The 21969-nt window shown below is 38.6% G+C and overlaps 1 protein-coding gene across 3 annotated transcripts in view; it reads left to right on the top strand.

Annotated features, from left to right (window-relative positions):
• The window catches only part of EPHA4 (EPH receptor A4), a 144350-nt gene that overhangs the window by 71805 nt on the left and 50576 nt on the right, over positions 1-21969 (top strand). For all 3 annotated transcript variants that reach the window (XM_008585071.1, XM_008585072.1, XM_008585073.1), the window contains exon 5: positions 12370-12708. In XM_008585071.1, the coding sequence (XP_008583293.1) occupies positions 12370-12708 (339 nt within the window). The remainder of the gene's footprint in view (positions 1-12369; positions 12709-21969) is intronic.

Below are 21969 nucleotides of genomic sequence, written 5' to 3'. Positions count from 1 at the left end.
GTGCCTGTGAGACCTACTGAGATGTTTCAATGGAAGCATCATCTGAATATGTTCAAGAAAATGACCCCTTCCTGTTTAGAGTAGAGAGTTTAGAACAGGGCTTAGTGTGCATAGAAATCACAAGAAAATCACCTAGGGACTAGTAGGATGGAGATTGGGCCTGAGATTCTGTATTTCTCACAAGTTCCCAGGTGTTGCTGAAGCTGCTGGGCTATGGAACCATCTCTAGGTAGCAAGGATTCGTATTCCCTGTATGATGGATGGCAGGAGACAAGAGAGCCTCTCTTCCACACCTGTAACTTTCAAGTCTGTCCTGACTCTAGAAAGATATTTCAAGAATTCTGAACATTCTCCCTTAAAGGGAATTGAATACTTCATTTGTCTCCAATATGAAGAGAATCCATCCTGGTTAGGGGGTCATGTAACTAAATGCTGTCTCTTCCCAAGTCCTCACCAGGTTATTGCCAGAGAGTAGAAATGTAAATGTCCACCTCAGACACCTGTGTGGGTCAAGAAAGGTGACAGGGGTTTTGGGCAACATTTCCAGCAGGACAGACACCATTACCTCTTTGCAAACAAGGATGCCATTTCAACAGATGAAGGAATTTCGACTGCATGAATCATTTCTCAGCAGGAATTTTGATGTGATTTTTATTAATGAAATTAATGTCCAACTCTGCAAATAACTAACCCCTGCCCCACTCCAGATCTCTTTCCCCTTATGTTTCCCTTTCTCTTTGGTCCAGAATGTAGTCTGGCAATCGGCAGTGCTGGGAGTGGTCAAGTGCATGCCCGTGCAGGAAGACTTTTGATTGCCTCGATTATTTAGTTTCTTGTTCAGTGATTGCAGTGAGAAAGATCTTTTCCCCCAGTGGGAGGCTGATCCAATATTATATTTACAATAACTTTCCAACCTCTTATTGTGCTTCAAAAATGTGCTAGAAAAATGCATTATAAAGGTAGTAAATCAGCTCTGTATATTTGAAAGATCTTTTCCCCCAGTGGGAGGCTGATCCAATATTATATTTACAATAACTTTCCAACCCCTTATTGTGCTTCAAAATGTGCTAGAAAAATGCATTATAAAGGTAGTAAATCAGCTCTGTATATTTAAAAAAAAAATAGCTAATTGGTTATTTTGCCACCTTTACTTCGGAGCGCTGTTACCAGAGTGGTTTTCCATATTTTTCAATTGGGAACCTGTCCTTGTGCATTTGGGTGCTCTTTATTTAACTTGTTTGAAAAAACTTATTAGAGCTTAGTGATTGGGAGCACTCAGTAAATGAGAGATTATTATTTTAGATTGCCAACTTGAAGGGCCTTCACAAATCTGTCTCCAAGTAAACGGCCTTGAATAATTCAGTCAGCTGTGCCAACAAACAAAGAATGATTGATTGATACTCAGACATGGCCTAAAATATTCCAAAATTGCAGCTTTTAAGACAATTTATACTGGAAGAGCTTAGAGCTAATAGGGCAGATTTACCACGATCTTTGACTAGAGGTTCTGATTTGCAAAAGCTTTCTGCAGGTTTAGGTTATCGAGAAATTGGAATAGTCAAGTTCCAAACAACAAACATCACTTACTTTGTCTTCACATTTGCCTTTTCTAATTGAATTTTGGTGTGCTGCTGTATTTCCTCCAGAAAGTTATTGTTTTAAAATTACCATTTCGGTTCTATTACTCAAAGCCCTGGCGTCTAATGCTTTCTGACGGTTATCAGCATAATGATCCATAATGAAATGATGAGCAATCTTCGGTGGAAACCCAGTGTCGATCCCACTGGTGCTGTGCGACTGTGTTGTTAAAATGTGAATGCACATTAAAATAACATCGTCCTTACTTGTTTCCAAGGTCAGGAGAAGAGAGGGACTTTTTTTTTTTTTTTTTTTAAAGTGCTTTAGTTTTGGGAATCTCACATCCATTTTCAAACAAGCCCTTGAAGGTGGCCCTGATGTTCAGTTCAATTCTCTACCCCAAAGATTTACATGCTCAACAGTCTGGCTAAGGGATTTGGGAAGGGACATCTAGAGAGAGCCTTTGATGTATAAACAGTAGGATAAAAGGCAGCCTTCAGTTTCAAGTAAACTACATTTTTTTTTCGACCCAAAAGCAACTTTCTTTTTGCTTTAGAGCTGCAAGTAGCTAATAATATAATGATGGGGGGGCAGAACATTCCATGGAATAGGTCAGTGTGAGTGCGGTTAGCTCTAGTGAAAGACTAGTTAATAGGAGAGTGAGAACAAAGTCCAAATATTCCCAGGGTTGTTAACAAAAGTGTTTCTAGAGATCCACTGGTTGATCCCTAACTGTTTTATCATCCATGCAATTTTGTGAACATATTTTTGTGAAAAAAATCTTAAATCCAAAATATCCAGGGGAATTTCTTATTTCATGCCATTTATCAAATTTGCGATGTAATAGTGTAGTTTCATATTGCATTCCATTTGTCATAGGACAGAAACTCAGATTGAGACACCAACTCCCCCACTGCCAGATTATGTGGTTGGTTTTTAGTTCAGAACATATGGTCCCACTGCCTGTTAGTCAGTTGATAAGCCAGCAAATGTGTCTGTCCCTGGACCGTACAAACTGATCAAAGCAACCAGACATTTTGACAATTCAGATGCAGCCTTCAACTTCCATTTGTAGGCTGCTTCTTTAGTTAGCTCTCGGTAGTTCAAGCTTTGACATTAACTAGTGAATAAATGGCATTCCTGTTTCTTCCTATAGCATTGCCTTTCAGCATTTGAACTACTAGTAGGAAAAAGTACTTCTAGAGAACAAGCTTATGATTCTTGTCTGAAGACAAGGATAAAGTTGAGAAGATCACCATGTGAGCTTTACTAGAAGGCACTAGATGGACTCCAGGGTAATCACTTGCCATTTGGTTGTTTGCAAGATTCTGGAAGCTTCATGATATTTCATAAGGATCAGTTATCATCTCACTGAATTTTTGTTTTTACAAACAGTGCTGTTTTAGCTTCCTCTTTCCTCTCCGACCTGCATCTCATTTTACAGAGACGAACAGTCCAATGTGGATTCAACTGGAAAATGCGTAAGTTTGAGGAACACTAATGTATGTCCAAGTGAAAGGCTTGAATTATCTGCCAGTGCCATTTAGCTGGGTTATTACAATTTTTCTACTGCCACAAATAATTAAGAGTGACTTGTCGTCAACCGAGCCCAGTCATTTCTGGATGGCATTTTTGACACTATCCACAGAAGTCATACAGTGGTTATTCACAGCATGCTTCTAGGAAACAGGGTCAATTATATATTTTTTTGAGATCCCCTGGGGTGCAAATTAGGCATCTTCTTTGCTATGAGCATTTTGATTTTCCTCTTATAGTTGGCTCTTGCTCTGCAGACTGCCTAATGCCCAGCAGAAGAAGAGCTGGGGAAGATTCCAGTATAGATATATAATTGCCCTTCTCCCCATCTCCTATGATCTTCCACCTGGGGAAAGAACCTCTAACAGAAACTCCTAACTACTCTCTTGCGTGGAAGGTAGAAGCCAGGCAGAGAGAAAAACCCAGCTAAGACCAGAGCATCATCCAAGAAGTAGTGCTAGCAAGTTATCTTTATCGTGGGGGGATAGGGAGGTCAGGAGAAATTTAACTTTGGAGTAAATTGAGAAAGTTGGTAACTTTTCACCCTGTTCCAAAAAATACTTGTGCTTCATTATTTTCTATGAATCATTTTTATCTCTTTGAAGTGGGAGGGGAGTCATTTAGCTTTGGAGCCAAGTTTTCTGATCATAGCTTTGCATTTATTGATTGTATGAATTTGGGTGAGTTGTTTAACTTTTCTTATCTTAGTTTTTGGTTATTCGATTGATTGCTGTGAGTTATAAATATTTTTCTGTTGGATTTTATTATGAGAATTAAGTAAGATAAAGTATGAAACAGTGCTTTGTGAGAAGTGTAAGTTATTGCATACGCTAGCTAATTCTAGAATGAAATGCTCAAACATTGTTTTCTTGGTCTTTCATACTATAGCTTCCTCATGTACAATTGAGAATTTACTTTATAAAGTACTTCAGCCATAAACTAATCAGCTTAATATAAAGAAACTAAACCCCTAATTTACCTAGTAAAGAAAAGACAAACAATTCCTGGGGAGGAGAACGGGAAAATAGACATACCAGAAAAGTACATGATGGCAAAATTTCAGCAAGAAGTTAACCTCTGTAGGAAGCCAAGAATTTTTCATGACAGCAACAGTGATTGATGCATCCAGAAGGTTCTGTTTTTTTTAATAATGGACAGCTCTGCTTTGGCTCTACCCATTGTTAAAACGCATACACTACCATGATAAAAGGTTATCTGCTGTTCATATATCTCAGAAAAGATGTCCCTGAACTGCCGTCTTTATGTAAACCAACCCCTGGGGCAAGGGCTGGGAGAAAGCAATTAGTGGTGGCAGCGTACACAACTGTCAGGCACAAGCAGAGGCTTTATTTCAGAAACAAAACGTACATACCCCAAAGTTTACTCTGCCTTATAACCTGTCTTTCAGCTGGAGAGAGATTAACAACAAAGGCTTATCTGAAGGGTTGAAGGGTTTCACAGCTAAGACACTGAAGTATTACTGACAGTCCAAAAGTTGTACATGATTAATGAAGCCTTATGATATGGAACTCAAGACCCAAAGTACTTCTTCCTTGGAAGGCATGTCTTGTACTGGTTGCCTTGGCATTTTAGTGGGCTGAAGGTAGTGCTTGAAGAAATTGATCATTTAGGAGTTATGTTTCTGCACGTGCTCTTGGGGCATGTTCTTTTCCACATCCAGAATTAATTTCATGGCTCAGACATTGAATTTTAAAATGGTGATGACAAAACAGTTAAGTTGAAAGACAGATAGTTCTGGAAACCACTCTATCCCATGAGTCCAGCTCGTTTGGTTTTTACATCAATTGTCTCCTTGCTTTGGTTGCAGACTTGTATTTTTTTTCCAACATTTTAGCACCTTTTCTTTTTTCTTTCTTTCTTTGCTCAGCTCTTGTGACATACACAAGGGCTATGGCAGTGTTGCTTCTGACAAGTGAGCTGGACTGGGCTGAAGAATCATCATTGTTCATTTATTCATTTGGTAGATTTTAGTGTATAGAGAGGAGTTAGGAATGAGGAGGTGAGACTCAGGGATAAGGAAGCAGCTAATCAAAGGGCTAGGATGGGAATTGCAGGCAGAACTACCAAGTCCAAAGTATTTGAGTCATGTGTTTAAAGTTTTGCTAACCATAACTAAACATATGTTAGCCTTTTTCTCCAAATGGGGGTCCCTGAAGAATGTATTTATCGTTAAAAGAATAACGTGAGACCTCGTCTATAGTAGGTATTTTATAATTTCCCCCCCAAGTTTTTCTGCCTATTGCCTTTGAAAAGTTTCACGTCAGTCTGAAATATATTTTAGCATGAGGTCCCCATGGTTTAAAATTCACATCTTTTTGAGTCTCCAGGTTACAGATATCAAACTGAAGTGAACTGAAGAAGACGTAACTTCAAATAATCAGTCCTGTGGAGCACCTCTTAGAGTCCTAATTTCTTAACTTCTTCCTATAGTCTGCATATTTCAGAAACCCAGTTATGGTAACAATAGTATGATAAATCTCCTCATTTACCTAATGTTACATGTTTTTCCATTTTTGAGGAGTGGTAACATTCTTTCTATTACAAAGTAAGTGTTGATAGAATTTATTAACATAAAAAAAAGTCTTTCTGTGGGTTACTAGCATCATTATTTGTAAATGAAGTTTTGTTTATACATGAGAAAAATAAACAAGTTTTTATTCTGAGGATAGAGAGAAAAAAAAATAAAGTTTTGCTAATGATGTGAATGTTTAACTTGACTTCTTTTTTTTCCCCTTTATCTTGAGGTCTGTTAGCACTTTAATTCCAGTTGCTTGTAAGAAATAGAATTTTCACCGTATATCACATGAGGGTACTTCAAAAACTTCATGGAAAAATTCATTATCGTTTAATTCTGTTTTCCCATGAACTTCCAAGTACCTTCAAGTATTTAAACCCTTTGGCAGAACGAGGGTACTTCAAAAACTTCATGGAAAAATTCATTATCGTTTAATTCTGTTTTCCCATGAACTTCCAAGTACCTTCAAGTATTTAAACCCTTTGGCAGAACCTATTTCTGCCACACCTACTGCTAAATGCAATTATGGTAGGTTTTCATCTTTTGCTAAAGTTCCAGTTGTGTCCTGTAAGAATGGAGAAGTGCATTTTCCTTGACTTGCAGGAGTGAGGTGGAGTCATCCTGGCCTGGACTTTCCATGGGATGGTTCATAACAAACTCTTAGTTCACATTGGAAACATTTGTGACTTTAGGTTCAGTGTTGGCTGAAGGCTTTTGGATGACTTTATTAAGGCTCATACAGATTTCGTGTGGATATGTAAATATCGGGCAGTCCTAAAGGGTCTACTTTAAATCCTGAAGTAAACCAATCAAGTGGGTTTTTTACTACCCAGGAAGTAAATTTTAGTCTAATCTATGGGGAGGGAAGAATTAAGATGTAATTACTGGAATTTTCTTTTATGCTTAAAATATTGCTTTTCTTAAATGTCACATTCACTAAATTTCTCTAGATAGTGTGATGTCCATATCTTGAAGTTTGTCTTTTCCCAGAAGAGAGCCATGACTGCTTAAGGAAGATCAAGATTTCTTTTATGATATAATGTTATGTGATATGATATTTTGTGATATGATAGGATAGTCCTTTGCATCTGCTATACTTTGGCTACAGTTTCTTTGGGGCTTCTTAGTGTCAAACTCCTGTCAACTGGATGCAATGTGACAATCCCACTAGAAAATAATAATTACCCCTTGTAGCACCTTTCACCGTTACCTGCTGTGTAATACAGAAAATACTTCAGTGAAGAAAATGGATGTTCATTAAATCTGTCCACAATGACAAGAAACGCAGTACCCATTTCTTTCAGAGTAACGAGAAATTCAAGAAATGGGCCATAATATTTCATGTGTTTTATTTCTTCCTAAGTCAATGAGGGTAGTCAATGAACTTGGATTTTAGGAGGTGGGGTTGTTCCGTGGGGTATATAAATATGTTAATCAGAGATTCCAGGATTGAGCTCCCTGGGTAAACTCAGGGTGTGCTTGAAGTTTCTAGAATTATATGCAGACTTATGAGGGTTGCTTGAGAGCATCTTCCTAAGAAGAAGGTGCATTGCTCTCATTAAATTCTCTATAGCAGTGCTTCGCAAACTATGACCTGAAGGCTAATTTTACTGCTGCCTATTTTTGCAAATAAAGTTTTCTTGGAGCATAGCCACGCCTATTTGTTTAGGTATTGTCTATAGCTGCTTTGGAGGGACAGTGGCAGAGCTGAGTAGTTGCTACAGAGACCATATGGTGCATAGAGCCTGAAATATTTAATCTTTGGGCCTTCACAGAGTAAGTATGATGGTCCCTGCTCTAAAGATTTTTAAATTAAGGATTATCGCATTTGGCTTTTGGTTCTGGTAGTACAGCTATTATCTACACCACTAAATTATGCTAAAAATGTGAAGGGCATAGTAAATATGGGAACTTTAAAATAATATAGCATCCTCGCCCCATTCCTGGGGAATGCGGAGAGAAAATCCTGGACTTACATGTGAATTTCACAAGGGTTTTACAAATACAACCAAAATGTAAAGGGAGGGCATTTATTTTTACTTAAATACACTTCAATATTTGCTTAATTTATGTTTTAAAATGTCTTAATTTTGGTGGTAAAAATAAAATTAAGAGAAAAAAACTATAGTTCTGTAAAGGCCAATAAGGGAAATGCCAGCCGACCTTTGAAAATGTTAAAATGAATTTTCTTCAGAGATAAAGTTTTCCCTAACTTCATACCTGAATACATCATCACTGGAAATCAAGGTAGAGAAAGGATGGTTGTAATAGCTAATTCCAAATTAACAGAACTATAATTGGTAGAGCCTGCATTTTTAACTCCCAGCCATAGTGGCTGGTTATGCAGCTATAAGAACAGGACAGAGCAGGTTGCTTGTCCTTACATCCAGTGCATATGCAATGGTTGTAATAGCTAATTCCAAATTAACAGAACTATAATTGATAGAGCCTGCATTTTTAACTCCCAGCCATAGTGGCAGGTTATGCAGCTATAAGAACAGGACAGAGCAGGTTGCTTGTCCTTACATCCAGTGCATATGCAATCCATATTTAGTTTCCTTTAGTTTCTTCATTTTCCCCTAGAATCCCCACCCCTTCCTTCAGCTATCCAAGAAACTCTCAGCAAAGTATCAAAATGAATCAGAATATTTTTTTCCTCTCTCCTTTAGAGTGGATGATGAACACTAGACACTCAATAAATACTTATTGAATAAAAGTACAACGCCACAATCCCTCTCAGCAGAAGTAACCTTTAATATTTGATGTATAGCCTTCCCTACTTTTTTCAAAGTAATTTTAAATGATAGTAAAGAGGATCGTGAATTAAACTAGTTACATTGAGATACTCTTTAACAGGGCTTGATGCTAATGAATCTATATGGGAAAGGCTGACTAGTCAAGCATTAGCTCAGAGAAAACTGCATTCATTCACACACTTCATAACACTGTAGGTTGGGAGCTATAAGACACTGTGAAGGATTTTTGTTAGTTTTCTGGCCATTCATTCACTCATTTCTTGACTCATTAAACGTTTATTGAGCTTGCTCTGAACTAGGAACCATGGTTGACACTGGGGAGCAGGTAGACTGGTGATAGAAACAGACATGGAATGGGTGTCAGGTTAGCAAGACACCATTAGGTGTTACTAAGTGGGAAATAGAAATAAGGAACTGAGATGTGGAACAATACCACAAGCAGGATTTGCTGCCAGACCTATATCTAGGCTAGTGCATAGCTTTGAAAAGCAGAACAGCTTGCTATTCACAGTGACCCTCAGGCTGCCTGATGTCGGTGTGTGCTCAGGAGTTAGGATGAAGATACGGAGACTAGAAAACTAGAACGAGTAACACTCTGTTTATATCCCTTTTTGTTACAAACCTCATGTTTGTAATTGGAGACCTACTTGCCGGTAGACATATTTCTGATGAGAAAGGCAGCCACTGTGTCAGAAATTTAATTGTTCCTAAATATCCAGATATTATACTTACATAAACAGAAGAGAAAATAATCCAAGAGTTGGTTTTTCCTTCTCGATGCCTTGAGTTATTGAAAGAGAGCTCCTATTACTCAGGATGCCTGTTTTCTCTTCTTTTTAGCCACCAGTGCAGGTAAATGTTTTAAAGTGCTGCTGTTTACTGTAACTGTGGGCCTAGACTGGCTTTTGGCTGTATTCAAGTCTATATTTTTTTCTCATTGTCTTGAGAGAGAATACTTTCTTTTCAGAGGAAGAGACGGTCCCTCCCTATAAATGGGAAACACACTCTTTATATATTTATCATATTTTAATTGGCAAGAGTTAAAAAAAAAATTAAAACAAAACAAAACAAAAAAACCCCACAATTCCACAAACACAACACAGCCACCATTATGATTTTAATTTATGAAGTGTGCGTCCTTTCCCAGGCCTTTGCAGGCCAACATTACAATCATGCTGGGTGGACATTTCTGCATTTTGTCTCCCCTCCATCATATGACCCTGTCATAGTCCGGTTTCTAGGCTACTACGGTGTCCTCATAGAACCATCACTGTCTCTGATAGCAAAACATAAACCGTATGCAGCACAATTGACAATGGAAGAGGCATTGGAGGTAACATTGAACTTGAACTTGGCTCCTTTTCAGTCTTCCTTTGAGCCTCTGCCCCAGGGCCTTCTTTAGGAGTCACTACCCAAAGCAGGAAGGCTGCTCCAGCCTAGCACTTGTTTTTGTGCCAGCCCTCCATTTTGAAATTGTGCAGCATTTTTGTATTTTTTTTCCACATGTCAGTGTTATATCTCTGAGTCCTGTGACCATTTAGTTTTCTGCTCCATTTCTTCTCTGTTTAGACACCGCCGTGCCCCGTCCTACATACTAATTACTGACTTCTTGCTTCTGCAGCACTTGATTCATTGTGTCACATTTTCCCATGTGAAAGTGGACCAGGCACCTTGGCAAGGAGGTTAATGGATTTCAGAGTCACTCTTATTTAACCCTGGAAGTCACAGCAAAATAAGAACCAGTGGCTGACCCATTTCATAAACCGAGCCGTGGTGAGCTTCAGCAGCAGACCAGTAAAGGATTTCACCGTGGTGCAAGCTTTATAGAAGTTGAACTGGGGTGAACCTTCCAAACTGGGAGTAACTGGGGTTACTTCCAAATGTTGGCTGAACCTTCTTATTTTCTTGTCATTATACCTTTATTTGGGGAACATATGGTGAAGTAGAAATAACTGCAGAATGGGAGACAGTACTTTTGGATTTTAATCAAATTCTGTCATTAATTAGATTGCATGAACTCTCGGTATCAGCAGCTCCACTTTCCAGGTCTCAATTTCCTCATCTTTAAAATGAGAGTGTTTGACCAAATGATCTTTAATATTCTATCTGGCTCTTAGAGTCTATTATTTTAAATAATTTCATTCATTTATTCAAAAACCATTTATATGTATCTTTATTATATTCCAGTCACTGTGCTAAGGACCATAAATACAATACCAAAATCTAGACAAGAAAAATAATTATGTTTTTTTCCTGAGGATGTCTGTAAGGTAACCTTACCTTTAACACAAATTTTACAACACTTCTGTAAAATTTTTTTAAAGTTTTTTTTTTTTTCTCCCTTAAGTTTTACAGGATGTGGAGTTGATCTTAATGCCAAAAAGAGTTTGTTGGTAATTAGGCCCAAGGGGAGTTTGGGAGGGCCTGCTTACCTTGTTAAAATAAAGTCTTCAATTAAGCTGTATAAAGAGAAAAGGAGGGTGAATTACCCTTATTAAATATTACAACCGAAATCCTTTGGCCATTCATCACCGCAAGCTAGGTATTAAATATTGAATAAGACTCCTTATATGTAGGTTCCTTCTTCCAATTCTCTCTCAACGGCTACTTTGGAAGAGTATATTCTATTCTGATTGACTAGGTGAAGCTCTCCCAAGTTCATGCAGGCCTCTGTTTATCTTCCTTTTCTTGAGAAACATGAACAAATGTCAGAAAACTGTTCCAAATTCATTAGAGATAGTATAGATGCAGTGATCACGAAACCTCGGATTTTCATTAAAATTTATTTTGGCTCATCTCTTGGAGGCAGAAGGAGAAAGAGAGAGCTTTGCAGCTGTCCCACTGAACATGAACAAATGTCAGAAAACTGTTCCAAATTCATTAGAGATAGTATAGATGCAGTGATCACGAAACCTCGGATTTTCATTAAAGTTTATTTTGGCTCATCTCTTGGAGGCAGAAGGAGAAAGAGAGAGCTTTGCAGCTGTCCCACTGAGCATGGCAGGTGTCCTTTAAACCTTTGGAACTGGCTCAGACCATGAAAATCCCCTCTCCCTCTCCCATCCTGATTCTCCTCCTTGAAGGCAGTTTGTGTGACAACTTCTTGGCAGAAAAAGACTAATCTACAGCAAGAAGCAAGAGGATCATCATGGTCTATACTCTTATTTTTTTATTATCATTTTTAAAACAACCATTATGTTGTTAGCAATCAGTTGTTCTGTTTCATAACAACCACCGCCATCACTCATATTCCAGAAACTCTTTGATGTCGGTGGGAATGAGCATGCTTATAAACGGCCTGGTGTAGCCTTGGCTAGTTCAAGGGCAGGAGGAGAGGTCTGGTAGCCTTGAAGAGTCCCTGCCTAGTTCTGAGATCTCTCCGCAGCTGTATCTTTGACATCTCTGCAACCATGTTAAACCAGTTCCCATTAATTACCCATAAACAGCTTAACCCTCAACCATCATGTTGAACTGCAGGGGCATATCTATACCGTTCTGTTAATTTTATTTGCTATTGATGACATGCTGTACTTAGGAATTATAATTTATCTTCAATGGTGGTGTATAACTATTAATTTACCAGAGTCCCACAACAGCCCTGGGAACTCGAATCACATTTGTATACCCATTTTTTAAATGATAAGATGGAGACTAGATAAATTATGATATTTTCCTGCCACTTTAGAAGGAAAGCCTGGGTTTGGAGCCCGTTTGCTGTAGAGTTGCTGAGTGTGGCAGTCAATGCTATGTTTGCACAGGAATGAGAAGGACATTCACATATACAGCCTTCTACCCTGTTGTTCTTTTAAAAATATCTTTTGGGTGGCTTGATTTGCTTTTGGCATTCTTTGCCAAATGGGCCTGCCTTACTTTCTAGAGCTGCAGAGAATCATGCAAACTGTCAGAGATTCCAAAAGGATATTTTAGTTCTTGATGTGATGATGTGATTTTTTCTTTCTCTAGGCCCACCATCTGCTCCCCTCAACTTGATTTCAAATGTCAATGAGACATCGGTGAACTTGGAATGGAGCAGTCCTCAGAGCACGGGTGGTCGCCAGGACATTTCCTACAATGTGGTATGCAAGAAATGTGGAGCCGGTGACCCCAGCAAGTGCCGACCCTGCGGAAGTGGGGTCCACTATACCCCACAGCAGAATGGCCTGAAGACCACCAAAGTCTCCATCACTGACCTCCTTGCTCATACCAATTACACGTTTGAGATCTGGGCTGTGAATGGAGTGTCCAAGTATAACCCTAGCCCAGACCAATCAGTTTCAGTCACTGTGACAACCAACCAAGCAGGTAGGAATCAGATCCACTTTATTGTATGATTTGAATGTATATAGAGAAAAGGTTTATGGTGATAACCATGAATGATATTAAAGTTTACAATTCAAGTAGAACCAATTATAAACCTGGGAGCTGTGTTATAATATAAAAGATACTTAGAAGGACATGTATCCATTCAGCAAATATATTTGTGGACACCAACTGCATAGATTGCCCTATACTAACTAGGTGGTGGAGACAAAATGACAGTGTCTAACTGAAAGGGGATGACCCTCTAGTGACCTGAATCACTCCATGCTGGATTTTAATGGGTATGGAAATTATATTGGCTGTTTCAGTCACAAAAGTCCATGCTGGACATCAGAGCACTTACAGATTATGTAGGATTATAAAACTGATTTTTACCAATGCGGAGTGTGGTATTGAGTATTTGCTATGTTTCTAACAAAAACATTAGCAGCTATAGGTTTGATCTTGTTTTTTAATGTAAAATTTTATGCATAATTTACATGGACCTACACTAGAATCAGCATGTAAATGTACATGTAGTTAACAAATTCTCCCTTAAGACATATACTAATTTTGCAGCCATTTTCATAGTTGAATCCAGCATTGACACAGGGACTGGGTGTGTGTGGGGGGAGGCTAGTTTTCCCATCTCTTTCTAATTCAGATGACCAGAAAACATTTTATGTTCCTGACATGTTTCTGTTGAGTTAATCACAGAACTGTCATAAAATCTTGAATATCAAATATTTTCAAAATCTAGATTTCCAGGCTCTGGAGCTTATCTGTATTTCTTCCCTGAAAAAGTTTCCACACCCCCACCAATTTTCCATTGCCAGCTCCCTGTTATTTCTGGAGAGTTAAAGAGGAGCAGGAAAAAAAGACTGTGGCTTATCCTTTTGTGAGGCTCTTAAGGACAACAAACATCACTGGAAAAGGATTATAAATGGCCAATAATTCTATCACCTCTTACTGTACTTTTCTCTTAAATGAATGTTTCAGTAAATGCACTCAATAGTTAAGTAAAATATTGGTACTAATTGATCCTATAGTGAAAAGTATTCCAGTGTCCCAATCCAAAGCCATTACTTTTCCATTTTTCCCTGAACTCTCTAGAATAAATGAAAAAGTTAAAACGTGGGGAAGATTTTGAGTGGGAGCTAGAACGGTGAATCTTTCCAGAATGTATCTTCAGTTACACAAATGTGAACAGTCTTTTTAAAATACATGGTGTGAACAGGTCATCTGGGTAGGCTTTTTTCTTTTAATTCTGTTCTTCTAGGTTGTAAACACTGTTAGTGATCATTAGTTTTATTTTTCTACCAAGGTAACAGGTCATCTGGTTAGGCTTTTTTCTTTTAATTCTGTTCTTCTAGGTTGTAAACACTGTTAGTGATCATTAGTTTTATTTTTCTACAAAGGCTAGTATGATGTAGGAGTTTTTGATAGCATTGCAAGCACTCTGATTGCCAGCTTTTTAGAACAGGTCATCTGGGTAGGCTTTTTTCTTTTAATTCTGTTCTTCTAGGTTGTAAACACTGTTAGTGATCATTAGTTTTATTTTTCTACCAAGGCTAGTATGATGTAGGAGTTTTTGATAGCATTGCAAGCACTCTGATTGCCAGCTTTTTATTAGTTATCTTTTGGAAGAAGACAATGGAAAGGTTACACACAGATCCTGAGAATGTGTATTGGTGCCACTGGTCTCTCTGAGTTAGAAGGAGCCAAAACAGTGAAGGACAATCTCTGTACCCCCTGGAGAAGGAGGTTTATGACCCAGTCAATATTTTTATGTTCTTATACATTTTCGGCTATCATCAAACATATCACTACATGGTGTTCTTAACTGAATTAAAACTAGGAATGGACCTTTTGAAGCCTCATCTATACAAGGTGAAGTCATTCTCTTTGGCCAAGAAAAGCCTGTGGGAGACGTGCTGAGAAAAGTGTTGACTCCCACAGATTTTGGAGGGAGATTTCTGTGACTCTCTGTATACTTCAGGATTCAAGCCAAGATGTTATATCAACTGTTATGAGGCCAAAAAATCCAAACAGCACAGAAGAAAACATGCCAAAAATCCTCCAAAAGAAGAAAATTTGCAAAAACATTACTAGAGAGGAGGAAAGAGTCAATTTTATTAAAAATGTAGGTGTAATTCTTTTAGATCTAGGAGGAAAGTGGAGAGATAAATCCTTTGACACAATGAGGTTTTTTTCTGCCATGGAGAGCAGTCCTGCCAGGAAGTTTGCTGAATAGGACAAAATTCCAGCTCCTTATTTTAATTTTCATAAAGGGTAATGCTGGCAAGCTGTTCAAAATTAAAAATAAATCTTTCAATAAGGAGACCTCCTATGCGGCCAGCCAGAAAGCTTTTCGCTTAGTGGGGAATGGTATGTGTGCTTAGCACTGCCTCATTATCCTACCATAATTTGAAGTTCACTAATTCAAAATCATCAGGATAGTTTATTTTTGATTAACAAGCCCTTTCTACATAGTAGTGTAAATTAATAACGTAGGCCAAAATTCTGGGTGAATGTAGCAACCATAAACTCTATCAAAGCTCCCCTAAGCATATTTACAGACACACAATTATGTTCTAATTGCAGTTGTTCCTGTCATTTCATTACATTAAATTCCTTAAGGACCTCTGCAGGCAATGATGCTCACTCTAAAGGAATACTAGAGTCAATGAATGTCAGCATTTGGCACCTGGAGGCCACCAAGTTTGGTGTCTCTCCATCTTTACTTTGTTTTCACAGAGTTCTTTTTCTCATCAGTAACGTGTTAAAAAAATAAAAATAAAACAAACACACAAAACCTCCTAGATTTTCTCACTCCCTTTGAGTGATGAGGAAACCTTAACAGTTGAGGAACAGCTCCATGAAGTCCAAGTGACTCATCCCAGCTAATGTCAGAGCCGGTACTCGAAACCAGGGACAGTCCTACTCCTGAAAGTACAAAGGTGCTTTCCTTTAAAATTATTAGATAATTAATAGCATTTATGTATTCAGCTTGGCATCCTTCCCAGTTGTGAGACCAGACTATGTAAGTATCTGGGCATAGAAATATGTTTAACCGGGCTTTGATCATTTTAATTGTAGAATGTGGTGTGAATGGGCCTGTGTTCTCACAAAGTTATTTAAACCATTCTAACCCAAATCTTACTGTTGGGGTCTTGAGGGGTTAATAACACCCCTTTCCTCCCCTCCTGGGTTTAAAACCAGTTGATGCAGAAAACAAAGGAAAGCAGAATGTCTAGCAGCTTTACAGCTGATCGGCTGATTGAAGGATGTGAGCCTTATGTCTGTGGCTAAAAGGGCTTGCTTTAGTGACACTCACAGCCCAGCTACCTGACTGTGGGCTCTCTGTGAAGGCAAAGCCTGTCCTGCTAAGGCCAACAAAGGGATGCTCTGCAGGTAGGCATGTAGGCAGATATGAGAGAGCAGAGTGGGTTGAGCTGAGGACATAGGACTTCTCCCAAATTCTCTCATGAGATAAGTCACCCCCACCCTCACCCCCATGCCAGGAGCTGTGAAGGAGAGGTGGGGAGAGGGTAAGGGTAGGGGTGTTGCTCCAGTTGCAGTCGGATCACAATAAAACTTGAGAGGAGAATACACGTGCAACTCTCCTGAGAGTGACTTTCCTACATCACAGGCCAAAGGAGCACAATTAGGTTCCACCTCCTCTATCTTCCATCCTGTAGCAACTGCTCTGTCTTTTGTTCAGGAGCACATAGTCCTGATGTTGATGAAAAATGGATGTGCAAACTTCTGGGTGATTTGTTTTCTAGATGGTTTTCCTTTGGTTTACTTTTACTTAAGTGGACCATCTCAGGCAAATGAATACGGGATGTGTCACTAGGAGAGAAAAATGCTGTATAAAGGAAACAAGATTTTCTGGTCGAGCAACAGAATTGTGAATATTTTTGCTAAAAATGCTGTGATGGCAGCCAACAGTAGCTTAATATCACTGAGTCATCTTTTGCCATGCCTCTCCCAACCACCCATGCTTGGCCTTCTAGTTGTGAGGCTGGAACATACTCTAGATGTATTTGTTTTAAAACATTATGAACCCAACCCTGATGACTGATGTTCTCTACTTACTCCTAATTGCACCAGGGGCAGTGATATCCATTTTCAATTTTCACTTTGCATGTGACACTGTCCTAGATATTTTACAGTTCTCTCTCTCTAGCACAGCTATAATGTCCTAGTGACAAATATCTGTGACACGCTGAGTGTGGAAGAGTTAAAATATCTGATGGATTACATAATGATTTAAACCTAGCTAATCTCTAAAATCTTTTCCAGCTCTAAAATTCTCTGATTCCTTGTATATAGCTATGAGCTGTGAGCTCTGAGCATGGAGAAGTAAGGCTTATTTCCCTATTATGTTCGGAAAGTGGCTTTAAAGGCAATTCCAAGAGAGGCAAAAATTCTAAAAAATGCTTCAGCAGGATTATTAGAATACTTATGAATCCTGCCTCTCCTCCACCTCTCCAATCCTCTACCCTGCCAAAGAATCTATTTTGAAGGGCAAAACAGTAAGATTAGCTGTACCTCTAAGGCAGTGGCTCTCAATTTGCAATTTCTGCCTCCCACCCTTAACCCTGATATTTGGCAATGTCAAGAGACATTTTTCATTCTTAGCCATGTCTAGAGCTATTTTGGTGCTACTGCATCTAGAATGCACAGGATACCCCCCACAACAAGAATTATCTGGTGCAAAATGTCCATAGTGCTAATATTGAGAAACTGTTCTAGTGATATTTGAATAACAGATCACGTGACTTCATAGAAATATTCATCTTCTAAGGGTTTCATAGCCAACTGGGCTTTGCTTGGGCTGGCTTGTGGCTCAGCATATAGGAGAGTTTCCATGTTTTCTGGGTTCCATTGCCCTGTGCTGAGAGCATAATGCTCCCATAAGTGTTCTCAGAGGATAGGCAGTGATAAAGGGCCTTTCAGGTCCTCTCAAGAATCCTTTCCCATTTGTTTTGGCATCACATGAACTGGTGCTGCTTGTGAGACCGGCATTGTTCTCTAGGATCGGACAATTAAGAAAACTGGAGGAAAAAAACCACACCAACTATAAAGAGGCATTGCACCTTGTCATAATGCCACTGTACAGAATGTAGTAGTAGCTATTCAATATGTTTGTTGATTAACACCTATTTACAGTAAAAACAAATCAGTTAACTCTCTTTGTCAAGTGGTGATAAATTTAATAAAACCAAAATAATGAGTAGAGAAAAGAAAATAACTAAGTACAAGAGACACACTGTCTTTTATTACTCAACTGGTAAGTTCCCATTCTTTCTCTCTCTGCCATCTTTTAATTAGACAGATTATGTTATTTGAATGGGATAATGGAGAACAGAGGGAATTCTCATCCCCACTGGGTATAATTGCTACCTGTCTTCTAGACAGTAAGAAGAAAGCTTCAAGGAAATGGTGGGAGAAAGACAAAAATCGTAGAGCAATTGAGTTAGGTAATGTGTTATAGGCATGTTGGAGCCAGGTTTTGTGAGGTCTGACCCACTGGGTATAATTGCTACCTGTCTTCTAGACAGTAAGAAGAAAGCTTCAAGGAAATGGTGGGAGAAAGACAAAAATCATAGAGCAATTGAGTTAGGTAATGTGTTATAGGCATGTTGGAGCCAGGTTTTGTGAGGTCTGAAGCTTGGATAATTTTCGTGATTAAGGGGGGAAAATAATAATAAAAAAAAAACCTTGCAAAATTACAAATATCAAATTAGGAACAGAGCTTTGGAAAGAGGTCGGGCAGACTTATTTACCTTAAGTATATAAAATTTTGCCTCTGGCTAGGCTGAAATGAATGCAATTATCAGTAAGGGGATTATTACATAATTATGCCTAAGAGTGGAAAGAAATAAGGAAGAAAGAATTGATATTGGGGAGGCTAGTTGGACGTGATATGAAGGGCTCTGGAAGACAAAGTCGTAATAGAGTGTGGTTCACACAGTTAGGTGTGAGGGTAGCTCCGGTGTGGGTCTGACGTGTGGCTCGAAACCGAAGGGACAAGAAGAAAGCACATTCCTGCTGATTTTGAGAATTGTATTGGAATACTGAATGCAGATGATATGTGATCAGTACCAGGGTTGTCCTATAAGCTTGAAGGAAGGAAAAGATAAAAACAAACAAACAAAAATAAAGGTTTGTTGATATTTTTAAGGCACAAATATTTGTTTCTTTTAGTGCCTTAGAGCGGGGGTCAGCAAACTCCGACCCAAGGGACAAATGTGATCGTCCACCAGCTATTGTGCAAGCCACTGAGAATGGCTTGTATATTTCTAAAGGGTTGGAAATAATCAAAAGAAGGAGAATTTTTTTGTGACATTTGGAAATTACATAAAATTAAAATCTCGATGTCAGTCAATGTAGTTTTATTGGAACAAAGCCTCACTCATTTGTTCATATAAAGGCTACTTCAAAAAGTTCATGGAAGGATTCGTATTATCTTTTAATTCTGTTTTTTCATGAACGTTTTGAAGAACCCTCATACTGTCTGAGACTGCTTTCACCCAACAGTGGCACAGTTGAACAGCCACAACAGAGGGTAAAAGGCCTGCAAAGAGAATGCATTAACTCTCTCTCTCTCTCTCTCAGAAAAAGTTTGCTGATCTCTGCTCTGGAGTACTAAATCAGCAAAGGGGACCAGTCAGAAAGGAGGTTGATAAGGTGTTGAAATGCCGGTGTCATTTGTGGGAAACTGTTCTCTGGCAAAGGATGTGATGAATTAACACTTAGGCTAATCTCACCTTTGAAACAATTTTTATATTTGGCAAGACATTATTTTTCAGAAGTTTTGACTGTGTAGAAAAATTAACTATAGTAATTAGTGTTTCAAACATGCCTTTGCTTTCTTGTACCACATTTTTTTTCCCATTGACACTGAGGTGTAAATGGGTCATGTGGAACGTGCTATGGGACTTTTCCTATAGAACCGCTGTTCTGATAAGGCAAGGCTCTGCTAAGGGAAGGCGGTGTTCTGGTTCTCTTTAAGTTATGCATTCTTAACAGTGTTGTATGGGTCCTAAATGCTGGAAGCAATTCTCTTTTTAAATGATCATATGCTCAGCTCTTTTACATTGTCCTGTCATAGAGATTATTTCCTCTTTGCCTTTGATCTCAAATAAAGCATGTTATTTTTTCTACCCTTAAGAAATTTAAAGGAAAAACAAACAATGGAACTAGTGAATCTGTAAAATGAAGAACTTGTTCTAAAGAGACATTTTTAAATATTTCCTCTTTGCCTTTGATCTCAAATAAAGCATGTTATTTTTTCTACCCTTAAGAAATTTAAAGGAAATACAAACAATGGAACTAGTGAATCTGTAAAATGAAGAACTTGTTCTAAAGAGACATTTTTAAATCCTTCAGACAGATTGCAAAGCAGTTCTACTGAGAGATTTTGCTGGAAAGTTGTTTATACATCCTCTGTTGTTGGTGCTCGAAAGTGGTAGCTGGTAGGAGAATTCTTTCTGTTCCTGGGTGATTATAGGCCCCATCAAGCATACAGTGAGCTTCAGAGGAGCCAGGCTTTGGTTTTCTCATTAACAGCTCTGGTCTAGCCATGGTCTCCTGGTTTGGTTCGTAATCCCTGTGAAATTCACATTTAAAAACATGAAGTACAATTTTTTTTAGGTGGGAACAGTCTCTGGATTCTAACTTTATATTGAATTTCATTTCCAGAGAATATTGTTGCCACCACTGTAATTAATAGGCATACTGACTAATTATGATCATAATGAAAAATAAAATAAACCAGCAGATACATGATGAGGCAGCCTCCTGTATTCAAGTACCAAAAGTCCCAGTGAGGGGAAAAAAAATAAAAGCTTTCCAAAAGACCCTACTAAATTATCCAACTTCAAGGTTGACTGAGCAGCCGAGACAAATAGTATATCTACAGAGCCTCGTGGTAATATTGCTTAAAAGTAAAAGTTAGGTTGCATTTTTTTTTTTAAAGATGTGAATATTTCACTCTAAGGAGAGGAAGGTTTTATTTATGCTCCCAGGACTGAAACACTATTTTTTCTCACTTCTTTCCCTTTGCTCCTGCATAAATATACATACATGTTCGTTTGGGAAATCCATTCCCCAGCACTCACTTGACAGTCTAATTCTGCTTCTTTTTTCATTTCTCAGTGTTGTGCTTGTTACATCGAACACTGATGCCAGCTTTTACACTCTTCGAGAAGCCATCAAGAGATTTGAAAAATAAGTGCCTGGCTGAGATGAGAGATGAGCAGCACAGGGCTAGCCAGGGTTTTCGATGAGCTTCAAAATTATCTAGTTGTCACTCCAACTGGCTAAATTAATTACTGTCTCCTCAGAGGAGCCAGACGGGACTCCAGAAACCAGTCTGCAACTGAACATCGATGAAAAGATCCAGAGAAACTTTATCAAAGCTTTCATTAACCCCCTGCTGATGTCTTTAAATTGTTTTTTTTTTTTTCCTTTAAACACCCTGAAAGCCCAAAAGCCATGCTGCAGGACTAATCCTGCATTGAGGTATCTTCAATTTACAGGAACTCATTGAAATGCCTCTTCATGTCACCCAAATGTACAGAGCCTTTCTCTGAATCACAGCATTCCTGTGCCATTTTCATGATGTGGGGATATAGTAAGAGATCAGAATCTTGTATCTTGTCTTCAGGTAAAGACTGGTGAGGATTTTTATAAGGCACTGTCATGATAAGCAAACGTTAGCTCTATGCATCAATATTAAAAATCTCTCTTTTATGACCCTTGCCCTACTTTCCCAACAACCTTTCTCCTTTTCCAACACTCACACATGCTTTCTCCTCCTTTCCTTGTGCCAGAAGGAAAGCATGAAAGAGGGTCCCTAGTTTCCTCCCAAACTGCAATAAAAGAAAGATGGTACCAGACATCAGTGTAGTCACTTGCCTAGTGAACACCATAGCTTTCATTGGGAAATGCCACTAATGCTTTGCTCCGCATACAAGGTCAGCACCCAGAATGCTGTGGGAATCTGGCTAGACAGTCAGCAGAATGGCCACCAACATAGGCACAGAGCAGAAGAAATGACTCAGGTTAAATTCGGTCTTTCTCTATTCTGATAAATTGGTAAGGCTGACGATCTAAGTGAACTAGATTGTGATTCTCCTCTGAATCACCTGTGTTTTGTTTTGTTATGACAAAGTGCAAGGGCCACTTTCTAAGACATAATCTATCTAAAATATTAGGCAACAGGTGAAATTACAGTGACTTAGAATATTT

This window comes from Galeopterus variegatus, unplaced genomic scaffold, assembly GCF_000696425.1.
Source record: "Galeopterus variegatus unplaced genomic scaffold, G_variegatus-3.0.2 Scaffold3440, whole genome shotgun sequence".
Lineage (NCBI taxonomy): Eukaryota > Metazoa > Chordata > Mammalia > Dermoptera > Cynocephalidae > Galeopterus > Galeopterus variegatus.
The sequence above is the reverse complement of the archived record's forward strand: the minus strand, read 5'-3'. Positions and strand labels throughout refer to the sequence as shown.